This window comes from Aplysia californica, unplaced genomic scaffold (genome assembly GCF_000002075.1).
Source record: "Aplysia californica isolate F4 #8 unplaced genomic scaffold, AplCal3.0 scaffold00654, whole genome shotgun sequence".
NCBI lineage: Eukaryota > Metazoa > Mollusca > Gastropoda > Aplysiida > Aplysiidae > Aplysia > Aplysia californica.
The window spans coordinates 57,803-84,222 of record NW_004797924.1 but is presented as its reverse complement, the minus strand read 5'-3'; the positions used below and the strand labels follow the sequence as shown (position 1 = coordinate 84,222).

At 39.3% G+C, this 26,420-nt stretch overlaps 1 protein-coding gene across 1 annotated transcript in view; it reads left to right on the top strand.

Annotated features, from left to right (window-relative positions):
* Positions 1–13,987, top strand: part of LOC101864177 (COP9 signalosome complex subunit 4) — a 35,389-nt gene extending 21,402 nt beyond the window's left edge. Inside the window, exons 3-11 of the mRNA XM_005108037.3 lie at positions 2,246–2,397; positions 3,422–3,525; positions 3,953–4,106; positions 4,621–4,771; positions 5,603–5,687; positions 6,607–6,692; positions 9,692–9,807; positions 10,289–10,373; positions 12,342–13,987. Of these exons, the coding sequence (XP_005108094.1) occupies positions 2,246–2,397; positions 3,422–3,525; positions 3,953–4,106; positions 4,621–4,771; positions 5,603–5,687; positions 6,607–6,692; positions 9,692–9,807; positions 10,289–10,373; positions 12,342–12,472 (1,064 nt within the window). The 3' untranslated portion in view covers positions 12,473–13,987. The remainder of the gene's footprint in view (positions 1–2,245; positions 2,398–3,421; positions 3,526–3,952; positions 4,107–4,620; positions 4,772–5,602; positions 5,688–6,606; positions 6,693–9,691; positions 9,808–10,288; positions 10,374–12,341) is intronic.
* Positions 13,988–26,420: the final 12,433 nt, after the last annotated feature.

The following is a 26,420-nucleotide window of genomic DNA, read 5'->3' as shown; positions in this document are numbered from 1 at the left end:
TAAAGATATCTGTATCAATTTTTTACTTTGTGAGCCTTCTAGATTTTAATTTTCGAGCATAACTCGAGACATCATTTCGCAAGGCAACTTCAATTCCCTGTGACTTCGTTTTTATCGGCCATTTTGGGGCCCTGGGACGAGCATAGTATCGTTCAATGTTTACTCTCTGCCCTAACTGAATCTGAGGCTGTGGCCGTGCATAATTTTTCAGTTAACGGAAATCCCACAACGCCTTGTGCCCTGTCATCATTTGTATGCTCAAAAGAACCGATCATAAAATGAAAAAGAATAGGGCCAGAGGAACGCGCATTGCTGCTGTCAATCCATTTAAAGCGTACTGCTGTGCGATACATGACGACGAGAAGAATAACGTTGGATAAGACGAATTTATTCAAGTTTTTTCTTATGTAGTCATCGAATCCTAGCCTGTTATGTTAAAAAAAAGCTGTTACGTCCGAAAAATGTTTCCCCCCATTTAATTAAATTTAAACCAAGTTATGTTTAACATCACACTGCTTTCCAATGGTCAATTAGTGATAGGTCTAGATACGACCAAGCGTGTTTGGCTAGGTCTCAAGGAGAGAGGAAAATTTGATGCAAATTTACGATAAGTTCCAAAATGATGACAAGCATGGTTTTGTTCGAAAGATATTTGATATTTTCCATAGGTTCATAGTAAAATATGAATAAAGTGACATTTTTTCATCATAAGCGTGCATTATGAGTCAAGCTGAATCTCCTGAATCTTTGTTTGCCCAAATTTTCAAAAAAGAAACTAAGGAATGAAAATGGAAAGGTTTTCATTTCTTTCGGACATAACTATAATGACACAAGTGCAAACACAACGGCATTCACAATTTCTTTTTTCTATGAGCCTCACCATTTTACATGCTCTTCATGCTTAAGTTTGAAAATTAAAGCAATAAGAAAACTATCAAAATAATTTTGTTTTTTCAAATTCTAAATAATGTGTCATCATAGTAATGTCAGATAAAATTTGACTCGATGTAACGTAAGGCTGGTTACACAGCCTAGCATGCAGTCTGAAGGTCTGTAAATACATGTTTTTGTAGGAGGAGATATACATGAATAGAAAAATTCATGTAAAAACGAAATATTAAAAACTTTATCATCAAACCTCTGTGCTACATTTTAGGTACCCACCTATTGGCAAAGGCTCATATAAATATTAGACTCATTTTCATGCACAGATAAAATACAGGTAGACTTGACAGTAATGACAGTCATATTTTAGGGGATCATTCACTAGACGAAATGCATCAACTTTGTCCTGGCAAGCATCATCACTTAAAAGTTGCCCATTTTATTTCCAGAAAATCAAAGTAAAAAGAATTTTAGTACCGGTACTGATGGATGAATTAAAAACTCCTCATTATCAATTTTGATAATTTCTGTTCTCATCATGATTTATCAGGATTTTCTCATTTCTGTTATGCTAGTCGCACAATTTCTGAGTATGTATATATGGTCAGCCTTCCTTGGAATTTTTTTAGCTAAATTTGTATCTTGTGGATAAAACGCAGGGCAACTTTGAAGCCCTTATTTTTTAGGTAAAAGTTACGTCCTATGTGCAGTGATCACTGAACATCTCTCCACTCTGAATCCTGACAGGTAAAAAGCTACAACTTAATCTGTAATCTAAACTTAGATAAAGTCTGCCTGGTAAAATCTAGGCCTACTGAATGCACATGTGGCAAAGTGAATTGAATAAAGTTTCAACACATCACTAAGTTCCAAGGAATCACATGCATCTGGAATCATTATATCCTTTTAACAAAAATTCACAACCATTCTCATTCTTAGGGTTTTTTCCCAGACTGTCTGTCAGAGTTTTTAGCTTGTACACTGGTATACTGTCATCGAGCAGAGAGACAAATGGAGGTAAATGAGAAAGATGCAGAACTGAGAAAGCAAAACTAACTCTCCATTGTAGAGATCAATTACCGTAGGGAGAAACGATTTGCCCAAACAAGGTTTTCTGGAAGTGAATTGTTTATTAGGGCAACATGTAGCTCCATTAAATAAGCACTTTCAACATTATAATCAGAATTGATGGCCCAAGAGAGTCTGTGTGAGGACTAAATCGTACTTCTCTCCCTTCCATTTCTGTGGTTGCCCCTTTCATCTCACACTCTGGCATTCAGTAAATTAACTTTCCAGTTATCATGTTGATATATATTTCTTTAGTTCAGATGAATGAATGATTTTGTTTTGTTTTGTTCAGTGGTGAGCGAAGGGGTGAGTCTGGTCATCTCACGGCAGATTCTGACAGATTTTACCACACAGCTGCCAAGAGTGCCAGACAATGTTGCGAAGGAAGTATCTCATTTCACACTGGAGAAGATTCAGGCTCGAGTCATTTCATTTGAGGAACAGGTAAGTCCAGCTTTTATTTTAGTAGTTTGTTGTCTTTTACAACTCAGATTATTTTGATGCAATTCGTGTTATTATTGCGTTGCTTTTCACGTTATGTTTGCATGTGGGCGGAGTAATTAAACGAAGATCATTTCTGTCTGTGACATATAAGTTCTAAAGTTATTCAGATAAGCAATATTTTCATGATGTTAATTCCACTGCTTGTTATTCTTGTGAATAGAATTACAAAATATAGACAAAGCAATGTATGGATAGAGATAGAGTGAAAAGGTAGTGTGCTGCACCCTACAACATACTATTTAGTTTTGCTATTGCTTTACAAAAAGAATAAAATTGGTTGAATTTTGTCTTATACCCCTCGTAACATAAGGCTCTCAGGATTTTACCATCACTCCTTTGGCTGGCTAGTGCTCACTTTCTTTTTCTAGTGTCCCATGATGTACACTATTGCCTTCTATTGTCAACCACCAACTATACATCGCCTCTATTAAATTATTGATTGTTGTATAGAGCATTATCCTGAATTGTGACTGAGTTGATTTTATTTGAAGACATGAGGGTTGATTATTTACGAGGAGTATTGGTGGCGTCGGTGGCCTAGTGGTTAGGCTCTCGGACTCGCAACCGTAAGGTCGTGGGTTCGAATCCCGTCAAGGGCCCGACGTTGTGCCCTTGGGAAAGGCACTTTCCACGAATTTTCCTCACTTCACTCAGGTGGGAATGGGTACCCGGCTATAGACAGCGAAAGATCATGTCAGTTTGTTAGTGTTTGAGCGCTTAATCGGCTGCTTGCACTGTATGCTTCCCGGGAAGCTGAGAATGTTTCGGAGTGTTCTATGGTCTGCTGGGGTAATAATATAGTGTAAAGCGCATAGAGCCTGCTGTTGAGCGGGGACATGCGCTATACAAATGCTATCTATTATTATTATTATTATTATTATTAGGTATATTTTTTCTTCTTCCTCCCTTTCAGATGAATTTGGATGTCAAGTATTGTTATTTTTTTCTTCATCTTTCCTTTCAGGTGGCTGCTATAAGACAACATCTTGCAAATATTTATGAGAGAGAAGAGAGCTGGAGAGAAGCTGCCAATGTTTTAGTCGGCATTCCATTAGAGACAGGACAAAAGTATGTTTCATTTTTCCTTTTCTTCATTCAGTCTTTATTTCTTTTTTGCTCTGTTTGTTTCAGGATAAGAAGTAGCATGTTGTGCAGCTAGTGTTGAGAATGGTGCCTCTGTGTCTGAGTGACGTGGCCTGTGTGAAAAAATACTGACACAGCTGTAATTGCTTTAAAAATTTGGCCAAATAAGAAAGCATTTCCTTCTTTTTTAGCATTACTGTGTTTTCATGGCTTTTAAAGTTTTTCATTCCCAAAGTTTCGAAGATTGGTTAAACCATGCTTTGGGTGACAGCTCATGCCACCCTTGTATATTGTTTAGTGCACAGCTTCAAAGACAAAAGGCTTTAAAATGCATTGCTTCCAAGAAGTTTGTTGTCAGCCTTTTATAGACTGTGAATTTATTCTCATTGTTTATGTCTGTCTTTTGTCTCAGGCAGTACAGTCCTGATTACAAATTGGAAACATATTTGAAAATAGCTCGACTGTTTCTCGAGGATGAAGATGCAAATCAAGCTGATGCCTACATAAACAGAGCATCATTGCTGCAAGCAGAGTCAAAGAATGAAGAGCTGCAAATCTTGTACAAGGTATGCTTGACCAGTTGAGAATTGAGGCTTCAATAGATCTATTAGTTTTGTTTCTTCTTTTTCACTGCTCTCCAATCTTGATACCAACATTAATGACTATTAGAAGTTTCAGTAATGCTAATTTCCCTCTGATCAGACTTCATACGATGTCCCGTTCTCTTACTTTTTTGTTTTTTTGCTTAAAAAAAGAAATTTGATAGCTGTTCCATTAATGAAATCTTAGCAGAGATATATGTTAGATATTACTCACCCAGCAGTTATTCTATTCCATACTTCTGCTTTCATTTTTCATAATGCTGTCCTTATTTTAAAAGTTTAATGGGATGACCTATAGTCTTCTTGAAGTTGAGTGTTCATGATTCCCCACACAGTCAGTTACATTTGTCCTGTTAAAGATGAATGTTACATTGGAGGTCCCATCTGTTAAATAACTTTGCACCGAATAAAAGGGTAGCTGAACCTGTGAAATATGCTACTTGTAGAAATAGGCTTTTTTTTTTTTCCCTTCCTTCAGGCTTGCTACGCAAGGGTCTTAGACTTCCGAAGGAAGTTTATAGAGGCTGCCCAAAGGTATAACGAACTTTCCTACAAGAGTGTGGTGTCTGAAGACGAGCGTATGACTGCCTTGAAAAGTGCCCTCATTTGTACAGTTTTAGCATCTGCAGGTGAGTGTTGTCCCCCGCTGATTTGAATACGTAGAATTTCAGAAGTTGCTATTTTGCTTACTCTACATGTTTTGTGATTTCCATTAGTGGATCAGCAGTCAGTTAAAAGCACAACTGGTCAGCCCTTTTTTTCTTCGCTGTCTTTCTGTTTTTTCCAGTCTTTAGAGTCTCTTATTTTTTCTTTGCCCTAAATGAGCTTTGTGATGTCGGTGTGCTTTTTTTTTTATCGAAGGAGAGTGGCTAGAGGTTATGCTGCTGTGCTCCTAGCCTTTCTTTTTGCTTTGTGCTCCTAGCCTTAAAATTTCAGGTTCTAAATCTGGTTTGGACAGTCTGATATTATGTCCTTGAGAAATGTTCTCTACTTCATCGAGATTGGCACAGTAACCTGACAAAGAGGGGGTCAGCATGTGAGTTTTTGAACTCCTGTAAAATGGCAGCATGTACTGATGCTTCCATAGAAGCTGGTAATATTTCTTGTTGTTGTCAGGTCTGCTGGGATAGTAATGAATTGTATATAATGAAAAGAACTTTCTTTTGAATGCAGATTTATTCTATATAAATGTAATCTGTATTTATTATCGTTATCTGCAGAGCATGACCATGATATGTTTTAAACCTCAGATGTTGTAATTAGTCATTCTGTGGACCTTACCATCCTGCAGTTAAAGTCTGGATTTGTGCTCCCACAGATGATGGTAAAACAATGTGAACATGTTTGCTCCAGGTATCAGAAAAAAATCTTTCATGTTTCTTTTAATGAGTTGGTAGGAAATGAGATTGAGAGGGCAGAATATTTCATCATTAATTCTCTTTTTTTTTTACTCTCCTCAGGACAACAGAGATCTCGAATGTTAGCAACTCTCTTCAAAGATGAAAGATGCCAGCAGTTACCAGCATATAATATACTTGAGAAAATGTGAGTGTTTGTTCATGTTCATGTTTCATATGCAGACTGAACTTTGCTAACCTTTTAGCATCTAGAGCAGCATTGCGTGGCGTTTCAATAGCAGAGCGTGAGACACTGCCGTGGTATGCATGTCTGTGAATTCTGGGAAGAATGTCTGATTAGAATTGGCTGAAAAGGAGGCTTAAAAGCAAAAGTTCTGTTGTTGTTCTTTCTTTGAGTTTTTAAATGTTTGAAATTGACCCAGAAATAGTGTTTGTGTGAATTTTTAAAGTAAAATATGACGAAATGGATGGTGTTATGGAATTGAAACTTTGACAAATCCCAGGAGACTGAAAATGCATAAAGATTCAACCCATGAAGCGATTTCAATTAGACAAAGACAATGAAAGTTCATACCTCGGTCAATAAAAATATCGTATTTTTAAGTCACTGTGGGAATTAGTTATTAAAAAAATTTTATTAATCATATTGGGTAACGAATAAAAGCCTAATAGTCACAACTTTAATGGGGAAATATAAATATTTGCTCATACTGTGCCACAGCGAAAGCTGGCTTGTTGGAAGCAGTTATCTTTTACGAATATTGCTGCAGGGGTTTTTTTTCCAGATCATTTTGCAATGAATTTTATCATAAACGTATGCTATTTTAGAGGATCATTTCCCCCTTTCCAGGATTTCAGGGCGTGTATTAGAACAAATTTGGAGTAGCTAAATGGTTAATGCACAGATTCAGTGACCACATGTATGTTTGGTCTTCCTCAGTTTTTTTGTGGGTTTTTTTTGTATTCCATTTTGTTTTTCATTGTCCCTTGATAAGTTGTTCTCAACTTATAAAATAACAAATGAATTTTTGTGTTGAACTTTCATGTTGAGCATGTCTTCCCAGACTTATTGGTTATAATGGCATTTCTTCTTATATGTGTTTAAGGTACCTGGACAGAATTATCCGCAGCAGCGACTTGGTTGACTTTTCTGCATTGCTGTTACCTCATCAGAAGGCCATCACTCCCGACGGCAAGTGTACAATTAGGATTGTTAACATTTTGTGCTTCCTTTGTCACGATTTAGATCAGATAGGGGCCAGCTGCTTAACGTAATTACTGGCAAGGGCCGATGAGCTCACCACTTTCCTTGCCACGAGACTGTTACTGCCGATAACATTGGCAGTTTATGAAAACTATCTACACAACCTCAGGGAAATACCTACAGTAAATATAAGTGCACTAATTTTAAAAAGGACTACCTGTAATTATTAGAACTCTTTTTGAGCAGTAGGAACAAAAAAGATTGTCCGTTATTCAATATATTAAAACCGCCAGCGGCCGCAACTCTGCAAGTCAGTGAAATTGGCTTCGCTGGGTCCTCGGCAGTTTCAGAAAACGGTCTTCGCATGCCCCAGAAACACATACTGAATGAAAGTGCACTAATTTTAAAAAGAAGGACCTCCTGTAGTTATTACAACTCTTTTTGAGCCAGAGGAACACAGAAGATTGTCAGTTATTTATCTTTGAACCGCCGGTGACTGCGACTCTGCTTGTCGGTGAAAATGGCTTCACTGGGTCCTCAGCAATTTCCAAGATTTCTGGCAGATTTTAGGAGTTACCTGACCTTGTTGAAGTGCCAAAATCTAACTTTTGTCATCGTATGTTATAGCTTTTTCAAAGAGCTTTCCAAATATATATAGTTTTGTGGTCTCTGTATCTATATATATTATACTTGTGAGAGTTCGTCACTTTGGTCGCCCAAAACTTCCAAACCACTTAACTTTCGAATTTGACAAAATTAATGGTGGTTCAGAATCATTTAAAGGGTGCACAGTTATATTAAGGAGTCTGAAGTCACTGTAGTTTGATTTTCAGTTTTTCATTAGTTTCGTTTTGATCTAATCTTGGGAAAGTCCGTCTTCTTATTCTAAGACACCATTGTAAACAAGTGAAGCTTCCGTTCACAAACAATGTGCACTGATGCCACAATGAGTTGACGATCGATTCTTTTGAGTCTGTTCATCAAACGGGTACCCGACTACTTTGTCATATGTACTCATTTCTAATAATGTCTAAAGGTGCACCCTTATTCCTATGACTTTCCCCTGACACAGTGCAAATTTACAACTGACAGTAATAGGGTTAACGGTCAAGGCTGAGTGTGATACAGATTCCCAGCAAATAGTCTGAGATACTTGATGAAATGAGTCTCCCTGAAAAAAATAAAATTCATGCCTTCTGCTTGCAAGGCAAGAGTTTAAATATTATACTACGAATGACGGTAGTCTAGTCTTGATGGGGGCGTGCAACGAGCTGTGACTGACATTATATCAACATAAGATTGGTCCTCGTAGGCATGCAGTTGTGGACTGTTTTCTGAATAGTTTGTGCATGTTTTTATGAAGGCTTAATGCTCAGTTGTCAGTAATTGTTCCATGCTACTCAAGTGAATAATGAGTTTCTGACCTAGCATAATATGACACCAGTAAAGCACATTCTACTCCAATATTTGTATGCCCAATCTGTACGTATGGATATTTTGTTTCTATATACCATATGTTTCATAATGGATGACGGCAGTGACTCTTTGAAGGCGCACCAACTTTACCTTTCTCGATACCCTGTGACGCTCTTTCTTTTCCCTTCTTTACTAGGTCACCATTTTTTTTCCTATCGGCAATACAAAAATCGCACATACACAACTAAAAAGTACAATTTCTCTATTTTTCTCTATTACCAATCAATCGTACATTCACAATACAAGTCTTACCTTGATCAAGGCTGCAAGATCACTATAGTTGCCCTCAAAAGAAAATTTTTTTGACAAGGTAAGACTTAGAGGTCAGGTAGATCTAGATCTGCCAACCTATGGTACAGATTCGTCATCACTATCATCTGAACTTTCTTCTTCTAACTCTAAATCTAACTCCTCGTCACTGCCGTCATCCATAAACAACTCTAAAGCTTCTTCTGTCCGCATCTAATCACATCGCTGGGAGCTCGCCATTTTGGATAGAAACTGCGACATTTCGTGCGGAACAATTGGCCTAAAACAAATGCCAATGATGCAAAGCTATCCTAATTCGAAAGCAAAGAGAGAAAGTCAACCAAATTATAGGGCTTTGGACGACTTTTCCAATGATATAGGGGTTGTCCACCATAGACCACTAGTTTAGCAAATAAACACGTTTAAAATCGTCAGCCGCTGACATAGCGACAATGGTAGGTTCCCCTGTCAGCAGATTATCCGCTGTTGCGTCTTCAAAGAGTTAATCATTACCTTAATGGCAAAATAATGCTTCTGCCTCACGAGCAACATACATGTCTGTTTAATGTAGGCTTGACCTTGAAATAAATTAAATGAATATTGGATGTTTTCTTTTATTATTCTAGTCTTGTATAATAATTACTCATGTGGATTTCACTGTGACTGTAAAGTTCTGTTTTAACTCTTTTGTCTGAGAGGGTAAAACCCACTATACTAAATCTAAAAATGACAAAAACGTCACTAAATTGGTCATTTAATCTAAACAAATTAATCTATTTTGATAGTTCTTCATCTAATTAATAAAGAGACCTGTTTTCGGCACATGCCGAAAAATAATTTAATTTCAAAGTCATCATGAAGAAATGTGCCCGCTCACCGGAGCGGCTTGCCAGAGATAAAGAGTTAAGATTGCACTGAGTTTGAGAGAATGTTAAAATTCTATTTTATAACAAATTAGCTGGTGTAGTTCATAGACTTCCGCTGTTTTAAGTTGTGCACCTTCAAAATATACTTTGTCTCATGATCATTGATAGGGAATATGCAAGGATGGCTTGTTTTATTTACTGACTTAGTGTTTTGCTGATATGTACAGAACTTGGGAGAGGAGGGTAAGGAAATACTGTTTTGCTTGAGCCACTTCTTATTTTTCTTGGGTTTTTTTAAACTTAGTTTGAATGCCAGTGCTTTCACATTAAAATTTGTTTAGTTTCCTATCAGCTCAAACTTTTTATAAATATTTGACTGTCAAAATTCTCTTTTAGGCTCCACGATTCTCAACCGAGCGGTCACCGAACATAACCTGTTGTCTGCCAGCAAACTCTACAACAACATTTCCTTCGAGGAACTTGGTGCATTGTTGGAGATTCCACCTTCCAAGGTGACTTACCTGTCTTGTCATTTCCTCACTCACACACATTCCCAGGCAGACACACATGCTCATACTCTCTCTCCCTCATTTTCAGAGACCTATATAATATGTACAAACAAAAACACCTACATTTATTTGTGCATGTTATGTCCTGTTATGATTCTTCTGTATTTTTGTAAGTGCACCCAGTCCTCCCGATTTCTGTCAATTTACAGTGGTTTGAACATTTCTGTTGATTGCCGCTAGCTCTTCAAAAAAGTTTAGAGAACAAATTTGCATGCCGAGTTACATTTCTGAACTTGGTTATTTACTGTTGCATGTCCTTAGAAATGCAACCCTGGTAGGCTTTGCCATTAGTTTGTAATGGATATATTTTAAAAAGCAACAAAACATGTCTTGTGTCAAGTTGATGCATTGCAGAGTCTTTCTTAAATGCAAGAGGAGAAATGGGGAGTATTTTAATACACTTTTGGTTTTTATTTTTTTACAGGCTGAGAGCATTGCTTCACAGATGATTACAGAAGGGCGTATGAATGGATATGTGGATCAGATAGACTCAACTGTTCATTTTGAAGGTAATATTAATGTTATAATGCTGGAAATGTAGTGCAATTTCATTTTGTCAAATATGAAAACCAATATTCTTTCTGTTTTGGGGCTTTTTGTTAGTCTCTGAAAGTTTTGTGGTGATAAAAGTAGGTACAAGAAACAAAATTTTCAAAGTCGCTGAAGGCCAAATTTATCTGTTCTATATGAAAGGCCAATATCTCCTGAGAATTTTGATACCATTTTTTAATCTCTGTCAATTTTAAAGAAAATAGTAGCTGTTTTAAAGATTATTAAATTTGCTTAAGTCGCTAACTGGCTGCAGCCCCATGTTTGACGGGTAATAAAAGAGTACCAAGTGCACCAAACATCTCCACATTATGGCGTCAGTAGCCTAGTGGTTAGGCTCTCGGACTCGCAACCGTAAGGTCGTGGGTTCGAATCCCGTCTGGGGCCCGACGTTGTGCCCTTGGGAAAGGCACTTTGCACAAATTTTCCTCACTTCACCCAGGTGGAAATGGGTACCCGCCTATAGACAGTGAACGATCTTGTCAGTTTGATAGTGTTTGAGCGCGTGAAATCCGCAGCTTGCACTGTATGCTTCCACGGAAGCTGAGAATGATTCTGAGTGTTCTCAGAGGGTCTGCTGGGGTAATGATAGTTGTAAAGCGCATACAGCATGCTCTTGAGCATGGATATGCGCTATATAAATGCAATTATTATTATTATTATTAACAGAGTACAATCACTATAACATAGATATGGAGCCTAATTTTTTTCAAGACTGTGAGATCATTGCAAGTCAGTATTTTATCACCTCAAACACGATATCTGTCGTTATTTCGACAAAAACACAGAACGCTGACCCGGCCGGCGCGGCATCGGCCCCCTGCGGCGGGAGAATCGGCTCTATACTGTAATATGCTAAGTGCTCCCCGCGTGGGGGGATCACATGCTTTTTGAGTTTCGCAGAAGGATTAATGCAAAATTATTCCAAGCCTATTACTTTATTCTAATGGAAAATGAACTTATCTTTCTATTGGGACCTTTTTTGAGCCAGTATTTTACACATTTCATTTAAAAATTGATCTTTGAAAACTATTTTTAAAAGCTTTCTATTTAAACGCCAAAAGTAAAAAATATACAACGAGAAAGCCCTTTCAAAGTTCTACATGGCGCTCATATGACCTAAGCCGTTGCGAGCGCCGTAAAACCCTCTACTATAAATTTTTTTTAAAAAAGCTCTACAGTGTTCCACCCATGAAAAGACGGCATTTAATCATCAATTTTTTCTGGGAAGCATTTGAATGCACGCGTTTCAATTTTTTAACCGGCGGACCACACATTCCAACCACAAGGGGCTTCGCTTTCCACAGCGATTCTACAGCTCCTAATACTCAGACATACAAACAACTTACACCAGTTTAATGAAGAAAAGCTGAATTTCTACGAGGTGTACAGAATTTTGTGTTTTATAGCGAAAGAACAAAGAAACAGTGATCTGAATTACCCCGATTTCGCAGAAACCACGCTCTCAGAAGGCTGCGAGTGCCCGTGGCCGTGTTTACGCTACCTAATAAAAGTCTGGCTTTTGAACATTGTGTCTTTTCTTCATCATGTTTCTGCCATGTTGTCTTCTTTCTGTTTAAGTACAGAGATCAAAGTATGATTTGGCACTGGTCTTGATCTCTTTGGTTTTCTTTGCCTTGTGAAAGTTGCTTTTTGTAGTGTCTAATGTAATTGAAACATCAAGAACAGAAAATGTTATGTCTTGCTTCTCTCATAATTCATCTTCTCTTTTGTTTGTCATCTGGAGTTCAAATATTCTTATTTGCAAGCTTTATGAAAATCCCTGTTTTTGAACTTTTTTTCTCTCTCAATATGATATGGTGCCCAAGATGCAATTTCATGCCCTCTTTACTTGTTGAAATCCCATCGATTTTTTCTTTCTTTGTTTTTTCTATTAAATCTTTGTTTCCCTTTTGTACTTTTTTCAGCCAGAGAAACTTTACCCATGTGGGACCGTCAAATTCAGAGTTTATGTTTCCAAGTCAACACCATCATTGAAAAGATTTCCACAGCAGAGCCAGAATGGTTTGCAAAAGCAATGGACAAATGCTCAGATTAGACTGCGATATATAATCTTCGTTTGTCGTATTTGTTCAATAACAATAAGAAGTCTGCACTGGCCAAACTGGATCAACTGACAAAAGGAAAGAAGTCAAGGTGCTTTTCTTGCTGCTGTAATTCAAGCTGAAACACCATGTCACAATGACAAAGCCATCATATCATTTTGTGAAAGCTTCTTATCGAAAGTGAGAACATGTTCAAATTGATTTTGTTTTTGCTTTTCTATTATAAAGGTGAGTACTGTGACCTGACACTGACGTAAAGTAAGAAAAATAAATTTTCTTGGCTTGTTATTTATATGATTGTGAATGGGTATTTCGTTAGTTGGTATAGTATGTTCTTGTACATTACATTCTATATCACTGGTGAATGTGATTTTTTTGAGGGCATAGATAATATGTATGAATGCCTCAGTGGAACTAGTTTTTGTAACCAATTTGTTGTCCTTCCTTCTGTGCCGAGTTGACTGCAATGTGGAGCCATGTTTTCTGTGCGTGTCCTGCTGGATTTTATCACATAAAATGTCACAAGGGGGTTCCCTCAGCTAATGAAAAATGGACACTGATGTGAATTCTACGTGAAAGAATGAATCCTACTGAAAAATAATCAAATTAAATGTCAGTCAAAGAGTAGGCTTGGTATATTTCTCTGTATTGATTAGGTGGTTTTTCTTGTCAAGCCTCAGTCTTAACAGCGGATGGTTGGAGAGCGCCACTGCTAGGTCTTACTTTTTTACTTTCCCTCTGTTGTTACTGTCTGTCTTACATTTTCCTAACACTAAATGGTCATTATTGTGACAGTGTGCTTCTATCTTCTCAAGCCAACAAACAAAACAGTCTGGAAAACCTGTGTATTAAAAAAAATTGCTAATGCACTCTAAAATGTATACCTTTTCTTTATCACTCTGAGGGTGGCTGATTTTGAGAAAGCAGAGGTGGACAGACTAGTTTGATAAGAGTGATGATGGCATCTCATTGGATGAGTCATTTCTCGGGGAAAATACTTTAATGGAAAAACTGTAGAGCATACCACACACACCCCCCCCCCCTACTTTCCCCCTGGAGAAGAGCCACAGATTCACTTAGACCCAGTGAAAGTGAATATGCTAGAGTATTCCTAATGTTCAATTCTTTCTTTCCTATGTTAAGAATGAATTATTGTTATAAATTAGTTTTCAAGCTTTTGTAACTCTGTTCCATGCTACTCTTTGAAGAAAAATGCTTACCTTCATTCAAAGTTGCATTCTGGAGTAGGAAATACACTAGGCCTTGCATATTTATGTGGTACAGTGATCAAAATACCTAAGCCATCATATATTGCAGCTTTTTTTTCTTGACTTAGGATAGTGTTTTCTTGCAATAGTAGTAGCAGTGTATTAAAACTATTAAATACTTTCTAGTGTGGGATTAATTAAATTGTTTCTTCCATGACTTTTTGTGAGTTAAAATCCATGTCTTGAAAACAAGTACAAAACTTTTGTGAATGCTGAATAAAGATTTGCGATAAAAAAAGACTGGTGAGTGTGTCAAACTTTGTATGCATGGCATGGAATGAGTTTGAATTACCCTTTGTCTCTGTTTCATCTTTTATTGTTAGCTTATTTAAAGGATAGTATGACAAGCTAGATATGTCAAGTGTTGACTCTGTAGATTATGTATTGACGTATACACAAAAAAGCTTTAGCCTTGCAGCCAGCAGGTTAATGTTACCTTGTGTATTTTCTTGTGAGGAGAGTTTATCAACGACTGTGCATTATAAGATTTTAAGACGGTTCGCCCCTCTGTCTGAGATATATATAAGAAAAAATGATAACATTTCAATCTGCACTTATGGCAAAATGAATTGATTATATTGATGTGTTTATAGATTACAATGATGCTTTTGTGAGGAGGGAACTGTCTTGTAGTACACTTTTGAGTCTGATTCTTTGTTTGTTGACTTGTAAAGAGATTTTGGCTGTTTGCCAAGTTCAGACTTCATTTTGGAGCATGCGTCTCTCCACCTTTTCTATTCAATTCTTAAGTTCTGGGAGTCTTTTTGTAGTTCCTTCTCAAGATGTTTTCAGATTGTAAGTGAAAGATTGTTGGAATTTATACAGAAGAGACAGGATGGGTAAAAGCTATTGGTCAACATTGAATAAGCATCTGGGAGCATGAGTGTAATTTCAGATTGTGTATAGACACTTTTCTCAATGCTATCACAAAAAAATTTGTCACCGGGGGGGGGGGGGGGGGAGAGTGCTGACAGCAGAGTTTTTTGACCGGTGTTAGAATAGACGTTGCCAGGTACTCCTGTCGTGATGTTACCAGTAGTGGGTCGTAATTGTTGACCGTCTTCTTCTTATTTTTTTATTTGTGCTTCAGGTCACTCTCCTCACAGGCCCACCTTTATGGTTCTTTTCAACTTCAACATACTTTCGAGATATTGTTGTCGGATTCTAGTTCATGGTATTAATGTATAGATCTAGGCCTCTACACTTGTGATGTCGTTAGGCTCTTTGTCTGGTGCACAAAAGACATGGGTTTAATTCGTTCTTTTGGAATATATTTCAAGAGTAACCCTGTCTTTCTGCTGAGGTGTAGTATATCTACCTGACCAGGTTCAGCTGACACTGATAGACAGGACTGAAGCAACCCACCTGCTAAATATCTGTATTGCATCTCTATGGATGAATAGAATGTAAAACATTTGCATTCAAATCATTGTATTCACTTTGCCATGTATAATACTGTACAATGGACTGTAAGATTAAAAGTGATAAATAGAGAAAGGAATGAAAAGCATTTCTTTTATACGCTAGAAACAGAGATAAATACAGTCTTCTTCTTAACCGTCAATAACATTGCCATGCGATGGTCTCTTACATAACCTACTACAGTGGAGTCCACTTATAACGAGTCCTGAAATAACGAGAAGTCTTGTTATGAAGACACTATTCTAAAGCCCCGTTTTTTTTCCCCTTTCCCTTTTTTTATCTTTGTAAGTATAATACTGCTATAGCGCAATCAGACAACCACGCGAATCCGTTTTTTTGCTAAATATTGCGGCTGCTGTGCACTGTGCATAGGCCGATAATACAAAACCTCGCCAGTTGAGAAACTTGTTGGTGATCTAGCGAAACAAAGAATGGGAGAGCCCACGTGTGCCAACAATTTTACAATGAAGGCCAGAGCGAATGAGTGGGGAGGGTGTGGCATGTGCAGACAAGCAGAACGCATCTCGTGATAGGCCAGCCTGGTATAGATTATCAAGGCCTACCTTGCCTCTCACTTCTCCGATGCGAGGATGGAGAGGTCATAGTGCTGTGATGGATGGAGCGAATGTGTGACGTGGGCAGGGTGTGGTGTGTACCCAATGTGCCCAAAATGAGATGGAGCGCACCACAGAATGTGGTGGGGTGGGGGACAACACAGCAGGCGAGTTAGCCTAGAGTCCTTTTTTTCTGATCGCCAACGCCGAGCTGTCATCATCGCTAGAGCTAGAGAAAGAAACCTAATTCGAATTCTGGTCAAGTAAGACCTTAAGGTCATGCTGAACAAAATCATCATCAGGGGAGATAACAAAAAGAAATAAACAGAACCCCAAACTCAAAGTGTAGAGCTACTTTATTATTTTCCTTGAATTTATTACTGGATCCCTTAAACATGTAACGAGAATCCTGCTATAACGGATATTTCGCACCAGTCCCTTCTCTCTCGTTATAACTGGATCCCACTGTTAGTGGGCTCCCTAACTCCACCCCCACTGCAAATTTTAGTAGGAACATGCCACTTGGCACACACGTACCTTTAACAAAACTTAAGAATTTTGAGAAACGGACACAAGCTCTATCTGCATAATTTCACTCTAATTTGCATAATATTAAAAATGGCCGCCATTGAAAAATCAAGCAAAATTTTAAAAAACTCTAAATTGTCATACACATCTTCGATTTTCATGAAAATGGTGTCAAAATATGTTTTTAGGGATGCCTTAACCATCGAAATCAAAATTTTGGATGTAGAAGGTCCGGTTTTTTTAATTTATTCAATATGTTAGTCACATGATGTGATTATGAAGTATATATATTTTGCATATTTCAAATTTACAATCTTGGACCTCCGCTTTCACCAGTCACCCCATTGAAGATGCTTCCCTTTTTTAGGGAATCAGCTCACAGTCCAATGATGGTATTCCATGGGATGAATATTGTTGCTGCTGTTACAAAGCAACTGAATTCAGGACAGACCCCGGTCAAGAAGATTCCGTGGAAATTTTCAGATGTCTTGGGAGAGGACAAGTTTGTACTGATGCTTGGGGCGCAGCACACTGAGAAAATGCTATTTGAAGGGCCTAGGGGAGTGGCTGGAAGGGAGTGGATGGACATCACTTCTGTCAGTCAGTGGTGTGGCTTCAAGTGGAGTTGCTGATTCTATGATGTAGGTGACAAATCTGACCCGCACTCGCTACATGCACCAAGTCACAGCTCTTGCTTTGTATAGTTTACTGAGACAAGCCCATCACGAATACCTGACAACAACTTTTGAGGATGAGCCATCGGAACTGTATGCTTGGATTAGGTATCAGCAAGACCGAGAACCGCAATTCTTGTACTGGCACCAGACTCTTGAGCTGCAGCTGATAGTTCTACAGTTTGTGAAGTTGATTCGGACTGCAACGTTTGATCTGTACTTAGTGACTTTAGAACATCTCATGCCATGAGTGTATGCTCTTGATCTCATGCACGATGTCCGCAATCTACCCATTCATCTACGAGATAGGTGTGGCCTTCGAGAAATACATTCGAGCATTTACTAGCATTACCTTCGACCAAATTCATGAGCAGCTCATCGGTTCTCTGAAGGATGATGGAGGAATAATTGGACTGACTGAGGATCCTGTAGCCCTTGAACAGTATCTTAAATGCCGAGAGACTTTCAGAGAAGACGTGAATGGCTTAATCAGTGCATTCTCTGTTGTGGGAAATCCTTTCCTTGAAGTATCTGGGCAATTAATTTCTCTTGACAGGTCCAGAATCATGACAGGTGATGTTATGAGCTCTGTGAGAAACATCACAAAAATTGGAAAAGATAAGTATGATACATTCTTTTCAGAAAGGGTTTCATCCAGCACATTCCCATGGACCTCCACCTTTCACCTGAATAGATTGCCTCTTTTCGGTATAAAAGCTCAACAACGTAAAGAAAAATCCGACCTTGCTTCCATGAAGGAAGAACGAACCCAGTTTATTTAAAAATGATGCTCTCTGGGCACTCAGGAAGGGACATTGGTGAAGAAATGTTTGCACATGAGAACACTATATTACATGTACCACCATCTCTCAGTTCTCAGGGTCAGATGCACAAAGGAACAAAATCTGAAAGTGCCTCGAAGGTGATATTGAGATTCTACTTCTGATACTTCCCCTAATTCTGATGTTGTTATTCTAGATGGGGCCTTCATCGTGCAATCACTGAGACCTGGTACAGCATCAACATTTCAGGATTATGCAGACCAGGTGTTTCTTCCATATTTTGATGTCATGGCTAAAGGGTGTGTCGTGGGATGTCTACAAACACAATAGTCTCAAATCCAGCACTCGGAAAACCAGAGGCAGTGGCATGCGGTGTCGAGTGACATCATCAACCAAAGTAGCGAGTAACTGGCAAGGATTTTTACGTGTCGACGATGAGAACAAAACAGACCTGTTTTCTCTGTTAGCAGAGAAAATGCAAGAGATGTACACAGAGGGCAAGCAAGTTGTTACAACCTTCGGAGAGAATGTTCTCACTTCCCTGTTCGCTCAAGTACTCGCGCTTTATCACCTTATATTCACGAGGAAGCTGATTCAAGAATGTTTTCCATGTTGCAGATGCGACACATGAAGGATTTAAACACATCACCATTCGTGCTAGTGACAGTGATGTGGTGATAATAGCTGTGTCCTGTTTCCAAGATCTCAACCTTGATGAGCTCTGGGTAGCCTTTGGATCCGGCAAATCATACAGACATATCCCAGTTCACCCCATTGCTATGCAGTTGGGACCATCCAAGTCTCAAGCTCTTCTAGCATTTCATTCTCTGACCAGCTGTGACACCACCTCAGCATTTCAAGGAAAAGGCAAGAGAACAGAATGGACTGTTTGGCAGGAATTCCCAGAACTCGCTGCAACACTTCAGCGCCTGTCAACAATCCCTAGTAGAATCGATGATGATGTCATGTCCTATGTAGAGGCATTCATCGTTCGCCTTTACGACAGGTCCTTGCACATCACATCAGTCAGTGCAGGACGCATGGAATTGTTCTACTACAAAGGCAGGCATTTTGAGAACTTACCACCTACAAAGGATGCATTGCTACAACACACATTACGCGCAGCATACCAGGCAGGCCACATCTGGGGACAAGCCCTCATCTGTTCTCCAACCTTTCCTGATCCATATGAATGGGGATGGGTCATGACAAATGACAAGTGGTTACCTCGATGGACAACATTTGCCCCTATTACAAAGAACCACAAATGCCTTGTGACATGTCAGTGCAAGAAAATGTGCAAGCCTCCATGCAAATGTTGCAAAGCTGGTGTGAAATGCAGTACTAGTACTCTCTGTGCATGTAGGGGAGCTTGTTTCAATCAAGGAAAATCATGTGCACATATCAATGAACATAACGCATTGGCTATTGAAATAATAGGCAAAATATGGGTGAACCTGGTCTGCTAAAGGGATTTTAAATTACAAAAACAAAACTACATGTGTAGTCCTAGCATCTTCCCCAAATTATGGTTGTGCGTCATGTTTTTAATTTTTCAAGGCGGCCATTTTTAGTGTATGCAAATTAAGAATCAATTTGACATTTTATGATAATTCCTTGGGTGTCATTGGGTTTGTCAGCCAAAACTTACTATGAAACATCATTTATATTTCTGTCAAAAGTTATATTCCCCTCGTATTTTCATTATATTTCAGTGGCGGCCATTTTTCCTTTATGCAGGTTAAGAGTGAATTTTACCTTTTATTATAACTTTGATGGTGTCTTTGAGTTTGCCAGCCATATATTTATATGAAACAGTACCAAAATTAATGTTCTACCATTTGTCTGTCAAAAATTATATCCAGTTACCATTTTCATTATATTTCAGAGGCGGCCATTTTTAATTTATGCAAATTAGGAGTGAATTTGACCTTTTATTATAACTTTGATGGTGTCATTGAGCTTGTCAGCCATAGATTTATATGAAACAACACCAAAATTAATGTTCTACCTTTTATCTGTCAAAAGTTATATTCCAGTTATCATTTTCATTATATTTCAGAGGCGGCCATTTTTAATTTATGCAAATGAGGGCCTGAATATGCATGTGGACCTTGTGTCCATTTCTATTTTCCAATGATATGGTGTAAGGTACCTACATGCCAAGTGGTTCCTTCCTACTAAAATTTGCAGTGGGTAATGGGACTGCTGGCCTAAGTCAGCCCACTATGTACCACACTCAACATTTGAAGGGTGGACTGTGGCTTGTGAAATGAGATTCTTTTGAAATTGAGGAGAGCCAAAATCTGGAGCAAAAGAACAAGAGAGGTGCTGAGATCTGAGAAGAACGTCCATCCAGCAGCAATGGATTTTGACGTTCATTCCCTCTAATAATTTACAATTATATAATATAAGGATGTATCCCAATGGTCACAATCAGAAATGTAGTATTATGGAGGCGAATCAAACCACCAGTTGACCGTGAGATTTTTTTAAAACTGAAAAACGAAGACGGTGATGGATTTGATAATTACTCAGGAAGCCAGGCCGCTATGAGACAGGACAAAACCTAAGATGAAACCCCGTTGGGGGGTGAAAGAGAGGAAGGCTGAGAGATCCACATGGGAGCGAGATCAAGAGGTAGATCTCATGCATATATTATCTTGATGGGACACAGCTAGCTAAAGGTAGAGAACATCGCCCGGAGCAAATAGATGGAGAGCCCTTCTGGTCGCCTACACCCAATACCATGGTGAAAGTGAAAGCGGCGAATGATGATCCGAACTGGCAACTTTCACACAAATTGAGACTCTCTCTCTCTCTCTCTCTCTCTCTCTCTCTCTCTCTCTCTCTCTCTCTCCTGGCGCTGTGGCGTCAAAAACGGTCAACGATGCCGACAATACACAGGAACTCAACACTTGCTCGGGGGTCCTTGAAAAGTGCTGAAAGTGGGTCACTGAAATGTCCCAGCAGACGAGTTCTGCCACGACAGTTGGCGGGACATTTCAGGAATAAAAGGTCCATAGTGACTTGTCTCGTCCTCCTACTTGCAGGCTCCACAGGACGGATCTGGTTAGTCCACTGGCGTTATTTTGTGGACATATGATCTCAGCTTGGGCGATTTCCCACCAGTTCTCATTTGGGAGAGAAGCCGGCGGTCCTGTCGTCTGAGCGAGGCCTGAAGCTGATATGAGGGCGGCTGAGCAAACGGCAGTTTGGGTTTTGCCTCTATTCTTCACTTTGCACGGGTCCACCGGTGGATGACGGCTTTAGCTGTTGAGAAATCGATTATACGGGAACTCAACACTTGCTCGGGGGTCCTTGAAAAGTGCTGAAAGTGGGTCACTGAAATGTCCCAGCAGACGAGTTCTGCCACGACAGTTGGCGGGACATTTCAGGAATAAAAGGTCCATAGTGACTTGTCTCGTCCTCCTACTTGCAGGCTCCACAGGACGGATCTGGTTAGTCCACTGGCGTTATTTTGTGGACATATGATCTCAGCTTGGGCGATTTCCCACCAGTTCTCATTTGTGAGAGAAGCCGGCGGTCCTGTCGTCTGAGCGAGGCCTGAAGCTGATATGAGGGCGGCTGAGCAAACGGCAGTTTGGGTTTTGCCTCTATTCTTCACTTTGCACGGGTCCACCGGTGGATGACGGCTTTAGCTGTTGAGAAATCGATTATCGTGTCAATCTGGGTAACGCTACTGCTTCTTTGGCGATGTTGTCAACTTCCTAGTCCGCAGCCAGTCCAGCGTGGCATACAATCTGTCCCCGTCGGATTATGCCGCCGCAGCGCGTCTGCGTTTTTTTAAAGAATTTATTTTTTAAATTTTTTTATTTTTTTTTTGGGGGGGGGTTGCTTCTGCAACATTTGCTTGATTTTGGATTCCCCACGTTTTTAAGGAGTTGTTTTTTTTTCGTTGTGTGACTAAAGGGAAGTAATCAAAGTAATAAGTCTCATTTAAGTGACAAGCTGCGTATTTCCCTTGTTAGGGATTTTTGTTCCTTGAGCATGTACAGTTTTTCTATCCATCAAAAGTTAAAGTTATTCTCATGTCTGCTGATGTTTCATGCTTGACAGATGTCCCTGGTTTTAGTGATGTGCCAGCATCAGAGGTCCAGATGGCTTTTTGTTTTGTTTTGTTTTTTCATTTGTAAAAATCATTTTTTTTCTCTCTATACAGCTGAAAGTTACAGAGATTAAATTTTGGGGGGGTTTTCTGACTGATGTGTATCTCTCCAAATACACAAAAATAGTGATACTGATATGTTCTGTTTTCAATTCTTCTGTATATAGATCTAAAACATGAAAATTCTTGTTGAAAAAGCCCGAAACATGTCGTAAATGGCGTTAGGTAACTTGCGTAATTTTTTTTTTATTTTGAATTTGTCTAGCATAACTTGGGCTTCTAAATTTGCATAATTCTGCGGGGACAGTGCAATCCACTTTCAGTCGAGGCAGAGGTGACCATGGCTGTGATGATAGACACGATGACATTGACTTTTGTATCTTTAAGATGGTACCGGTATATTGCGCCACCAAACAAGCTGCACCTTTCAGGTAAACGGCTGTGTGTGACGTTATCTCAAACAGTTGAAACAGCTGTTTTAGTGTTTAGTACCTTTTCCAACCACACACTTTGGACATAGTTTTGTATTTGTATTGGTAGATATTACCCACGACACTCCACAGACGGCAAGTGAACCTCACATTCACGAGACTTTGGACTCTTCAGAAGGAGAACAATTAACATTCGCTAGAGTGTGAGGGAAAGATGGGGGGGGGGGGGTAGTTAGTGTCAGTGAGATATAATATATGAACAATATTGAATACTGTACCGCGAAAAAGTTTGCTGAGCAAACACCCGTGACTCGATCAAATGCATTTCTGTGCCAATACTCTAAGGGACCATTCTTTAATGACATCAGCTTTTTTCAGCCAATTTTTACCCCCTCCCCCCCTCCTGTCAGCCTATAATCAGCTTTTGTTTGACCCCCCCCCCCCCAAGCTGAGGTCAGCTTTATAGATCAATAATATTTCTATCAATTGCACATTTGTTTCGTCAAGAATACCATCTAACACTACTAACAGTAACAGTTAGCTATAGAGACAACACAACAAAATGAATAATGCGAAATAGTTGTTTTTTATACTTATAGTGTTTAACTTTATTATTAAAAGATGAGATCATTGTATCATGCATGGTGGTAATGATGTTTCAAACGTGTCACAAAATAGAAAAGCTGTCATTGGGAAAAACTGATACCTAATATCCCCACATTGAAGAAATATGTTCAAAAATGTTGCGGTCAGCCAAACCTGGATCACTTTCCAATGTCCCCACTTCCTCATTCAACTCACCCTCACCATCACTTTCACTCTCACTCACTCTGCTTTCACTGTGGCCACTTTCTGTGGTTTGTCTGAAACAAACCCTCATATGAGCATTCTTATGCTTGATAGTGGAGTGGTATTTGCCACAGCGAGAACAAGTTCTCTTCTGCAATTTTGTCATTCCTTTGGCATCAGGTTGGTTCAGAGAGGGGCAATGCTGGTCAAAACAGTCTGTTTTAACAATCCTATTTATGTGCAGCGCCTGAAACAGGCTGCCAAAATGGTCCGACTTCTCAACCTTCAATCCCTCTGCACAGGCTTTGATAGGTACTGGGGGAGGCAAAAAGCGATCAGGAAAATACACTGCATAATTTGTCCTGAAAGGACGACAACATGAAGTATCCAAACACTTGACTATTTGGCACATGTACTGAGACTGTAACACATGGTCACTCTTCCATTTCTCATTCAGATCATCAGTCACCTCCTCACATACTTCAGACACAAACTTGGACACAACAGGGTACCCATCAATCTCTGCCTCATTAAAGACCTGAGAGAGGATTTCACCAGCAGCTTCAAAATTCTTTTTCTCCAATACGGGATCAATTGTTTTGTTTGATGCATTAAGATGACTGCCAAAAGGATATTTTTTATTTCTAAAAATGGACAGTCCATTATATTTTTCAAAGCTGACATCAGCTTTTCCTTGACACCCCCCCCCCCCCCCCCCCACCTTTCTGGAGTCAGCTCAGGGTCAGCTGGCCCAAAGACCCCCCCTCCCCCCCTAATAGGCTGACGTCATTAAAGAACGGTCCCTAACAGAACCGATAACTCAAGTTTCAGTAAGCAGTTGGCAATTTGCCTGCTCGTGGCTCATTATAATGTATAGCGTATCACGAGTAACACGGGGTCAGAAAACCGATCCATTTTAAATGAACCACTTTCTAATACTCACGTTCACAAATGAAGTCAATTTAACGCCTTCTTGGGACTGGTAAATTTACCCATTTTCTTGAACTCGATCAATCTTTAATCTAACTTTGTATCGATTTCCTGTCGTCAGCCCCCCCACCCCCACCCCTACAAAAAATGGACGTAAGCCGTACTTTGGTTACTAGAGAGGTATCCAGCGGCGAAGCGTCTATATAACTTATAACCAAATAATCACTGCTTCCTTTCTTAATTTTGAAACATTGTCGCAGTTAAAATCATCCATTAATTATGTAAACCTCATAAATTAAATGTTAAAAGACGGTCATAATCATCAATGGCTATGCCTAACATTCAAAACGGTTTCATTGTCGCAGAAATAGCCTGTTCACCCCTTTCGGGCCACTTCATAAGCAGTCACAAGCTTTGATTAAGTATGCTTAAATTGAGGCTGGAAGAGTCTACCAAAAGAGTTGAAAGGAACATGTCGCACAACACCCAAAACTGTTTCATTGCCACATAGATCTATACACTGTTCACCCCTTCCGGGCCACAGTCATAAGCAGTCGCAAGCAGTGATTATGTAAGCGAACTACATGTATTACACTGGTCGAGTCTCGTTTAGACGAGAGTTTAGACTCACTAGTATAACATAGTACTGACATCTCTGCTTCTTTGCTTTGTGTTTTTGCATTCACATCTAAAGTTAACTTTAATGTTAGTTGGAATGAATATTTAATGAGATACTTTCCCGATTATTTTGGCGGTTGAACGTACAATATGAATTCAAAATGTGTTGTCATTCACCACTAGACAGTGTCGCCGCCTCGAGTAAGATTCTTGCGTGATATCTCCAGGCCCTATCTGGTCCCGTCTCACTTTGATTACCCTGTCAAACAAGTCAGCCTTCGCCCCTGGCTGTATTTTAACCGTAAGCACGACTCATGACAACACACATGTTACAGAAAAAGATTTGAGACTCGGAAAATGTAAGCCAACATAGAAAGGGCAATCAACCAGGGACACCGTTTCAGATTAACCCCCCACACACACACACACAAACACAAATAGTATTAATAGCCGTGTGAACTTTTAAACTTGGACTCTGACCTAGCGGCTTTGGGGTATTTAATAAGCCCGTGATGCTTCCATGCCATAAAAAGAAAGTTTTTAACCATTTTGAAATGCTGCTACTTAAAATTGGTGTGACGGTCCAAAGCCCACAAAGCAGACCAAAATTTTTTTGAATTGGTCTCTGGTAAGGCATTATCATGGAGGCAACACCCGGTACACAATTTTTAGTTTTGGTAAGAGTTTTACGGCACTTGCAACATAATAAGGTCATATAACTTAAGTGCCGAAGATTAGAATTAGAGGTGTTACAAGAGAGTAACAAACATAAAAAAGAAGAAGGAGAGATCAGGACGAAAGATGTTTGATAGGAAACAAGGAGCAAACCACACCAGAGCACCTGCCAACCACCTTTATGTATAACATACCCGATACATGTTCGATGCTACTACTAGTATAATCTCAGCCATACCTAGCGATTGTTTAATCACAATGGCATGAACTGTCGACTGTTTTAAACCATGAATGTAGGGAGTTTTAAAAAGCGGTTAAGTTTATCGTCCACCAATACTCTACAGTACACACTAACCTACCATACCAGTATCGTATAATTTAATCATTCTGTAACCAGACACCTTCTTTCACTGACGCCAACGCATGTGATCCGAAACATGCAGGCAGTTATGTTGTAATTGTAAATACATGATTAATAACAGCAGGGCACGTGCCGGGGACATGTCGGGTCAAGTCGAATGGGAGGAAAGTACTCGTACTAATACGAAGTGTGGGAGTATAAAATATAAATAAATAAAACACCACAAAAATGAGTTGGGAGGGGGTGGGTAAGAGAGGATTTTGATTTTTTTTTAATGGGGGGTTATCTTTTTATGGGGTTCTTTTCTTCATCTGAATTTCCGGTTGTTGTTGTTTTTGTTGGGTTTTCTTTTTCATTTTTTTCCTTCTTTTCTCTTCTTTTTCATTTTTCTTCTTCTTTTCTTTTCTTTTTTTCCCCATGTCTTTTCCTGTCGTTGTCGTTCATGCCTTGCCTGTGAAGGAAACTTGAACTCATCTTGTGTCATCTGGGGGAAAAACTACCCGCTCTGGCCAGCGGCGTAAAACTGAGAACATGAAACGGTCTTCCTCGTCCTTTTCTTCCTCTTTTGTTCTCTTTCGCTCCCATGTTTGGAAGTTTTCCCTCTCCTCTCTCTCTCTCTCTCTCTCTCCCTCTCTTTCTTTGTTTCTTTCTGTCTTGTCTTGATTTGTTTCTAGTCGTCTCTTTTGTTTCTGTCCCTTTGTAGTTTCAGTAGAGTTTTTACGGCGCTCGCAACTACATAAGGTCATATGAGCGCCACTACGTTTCTGTCCCAGTTAGTCA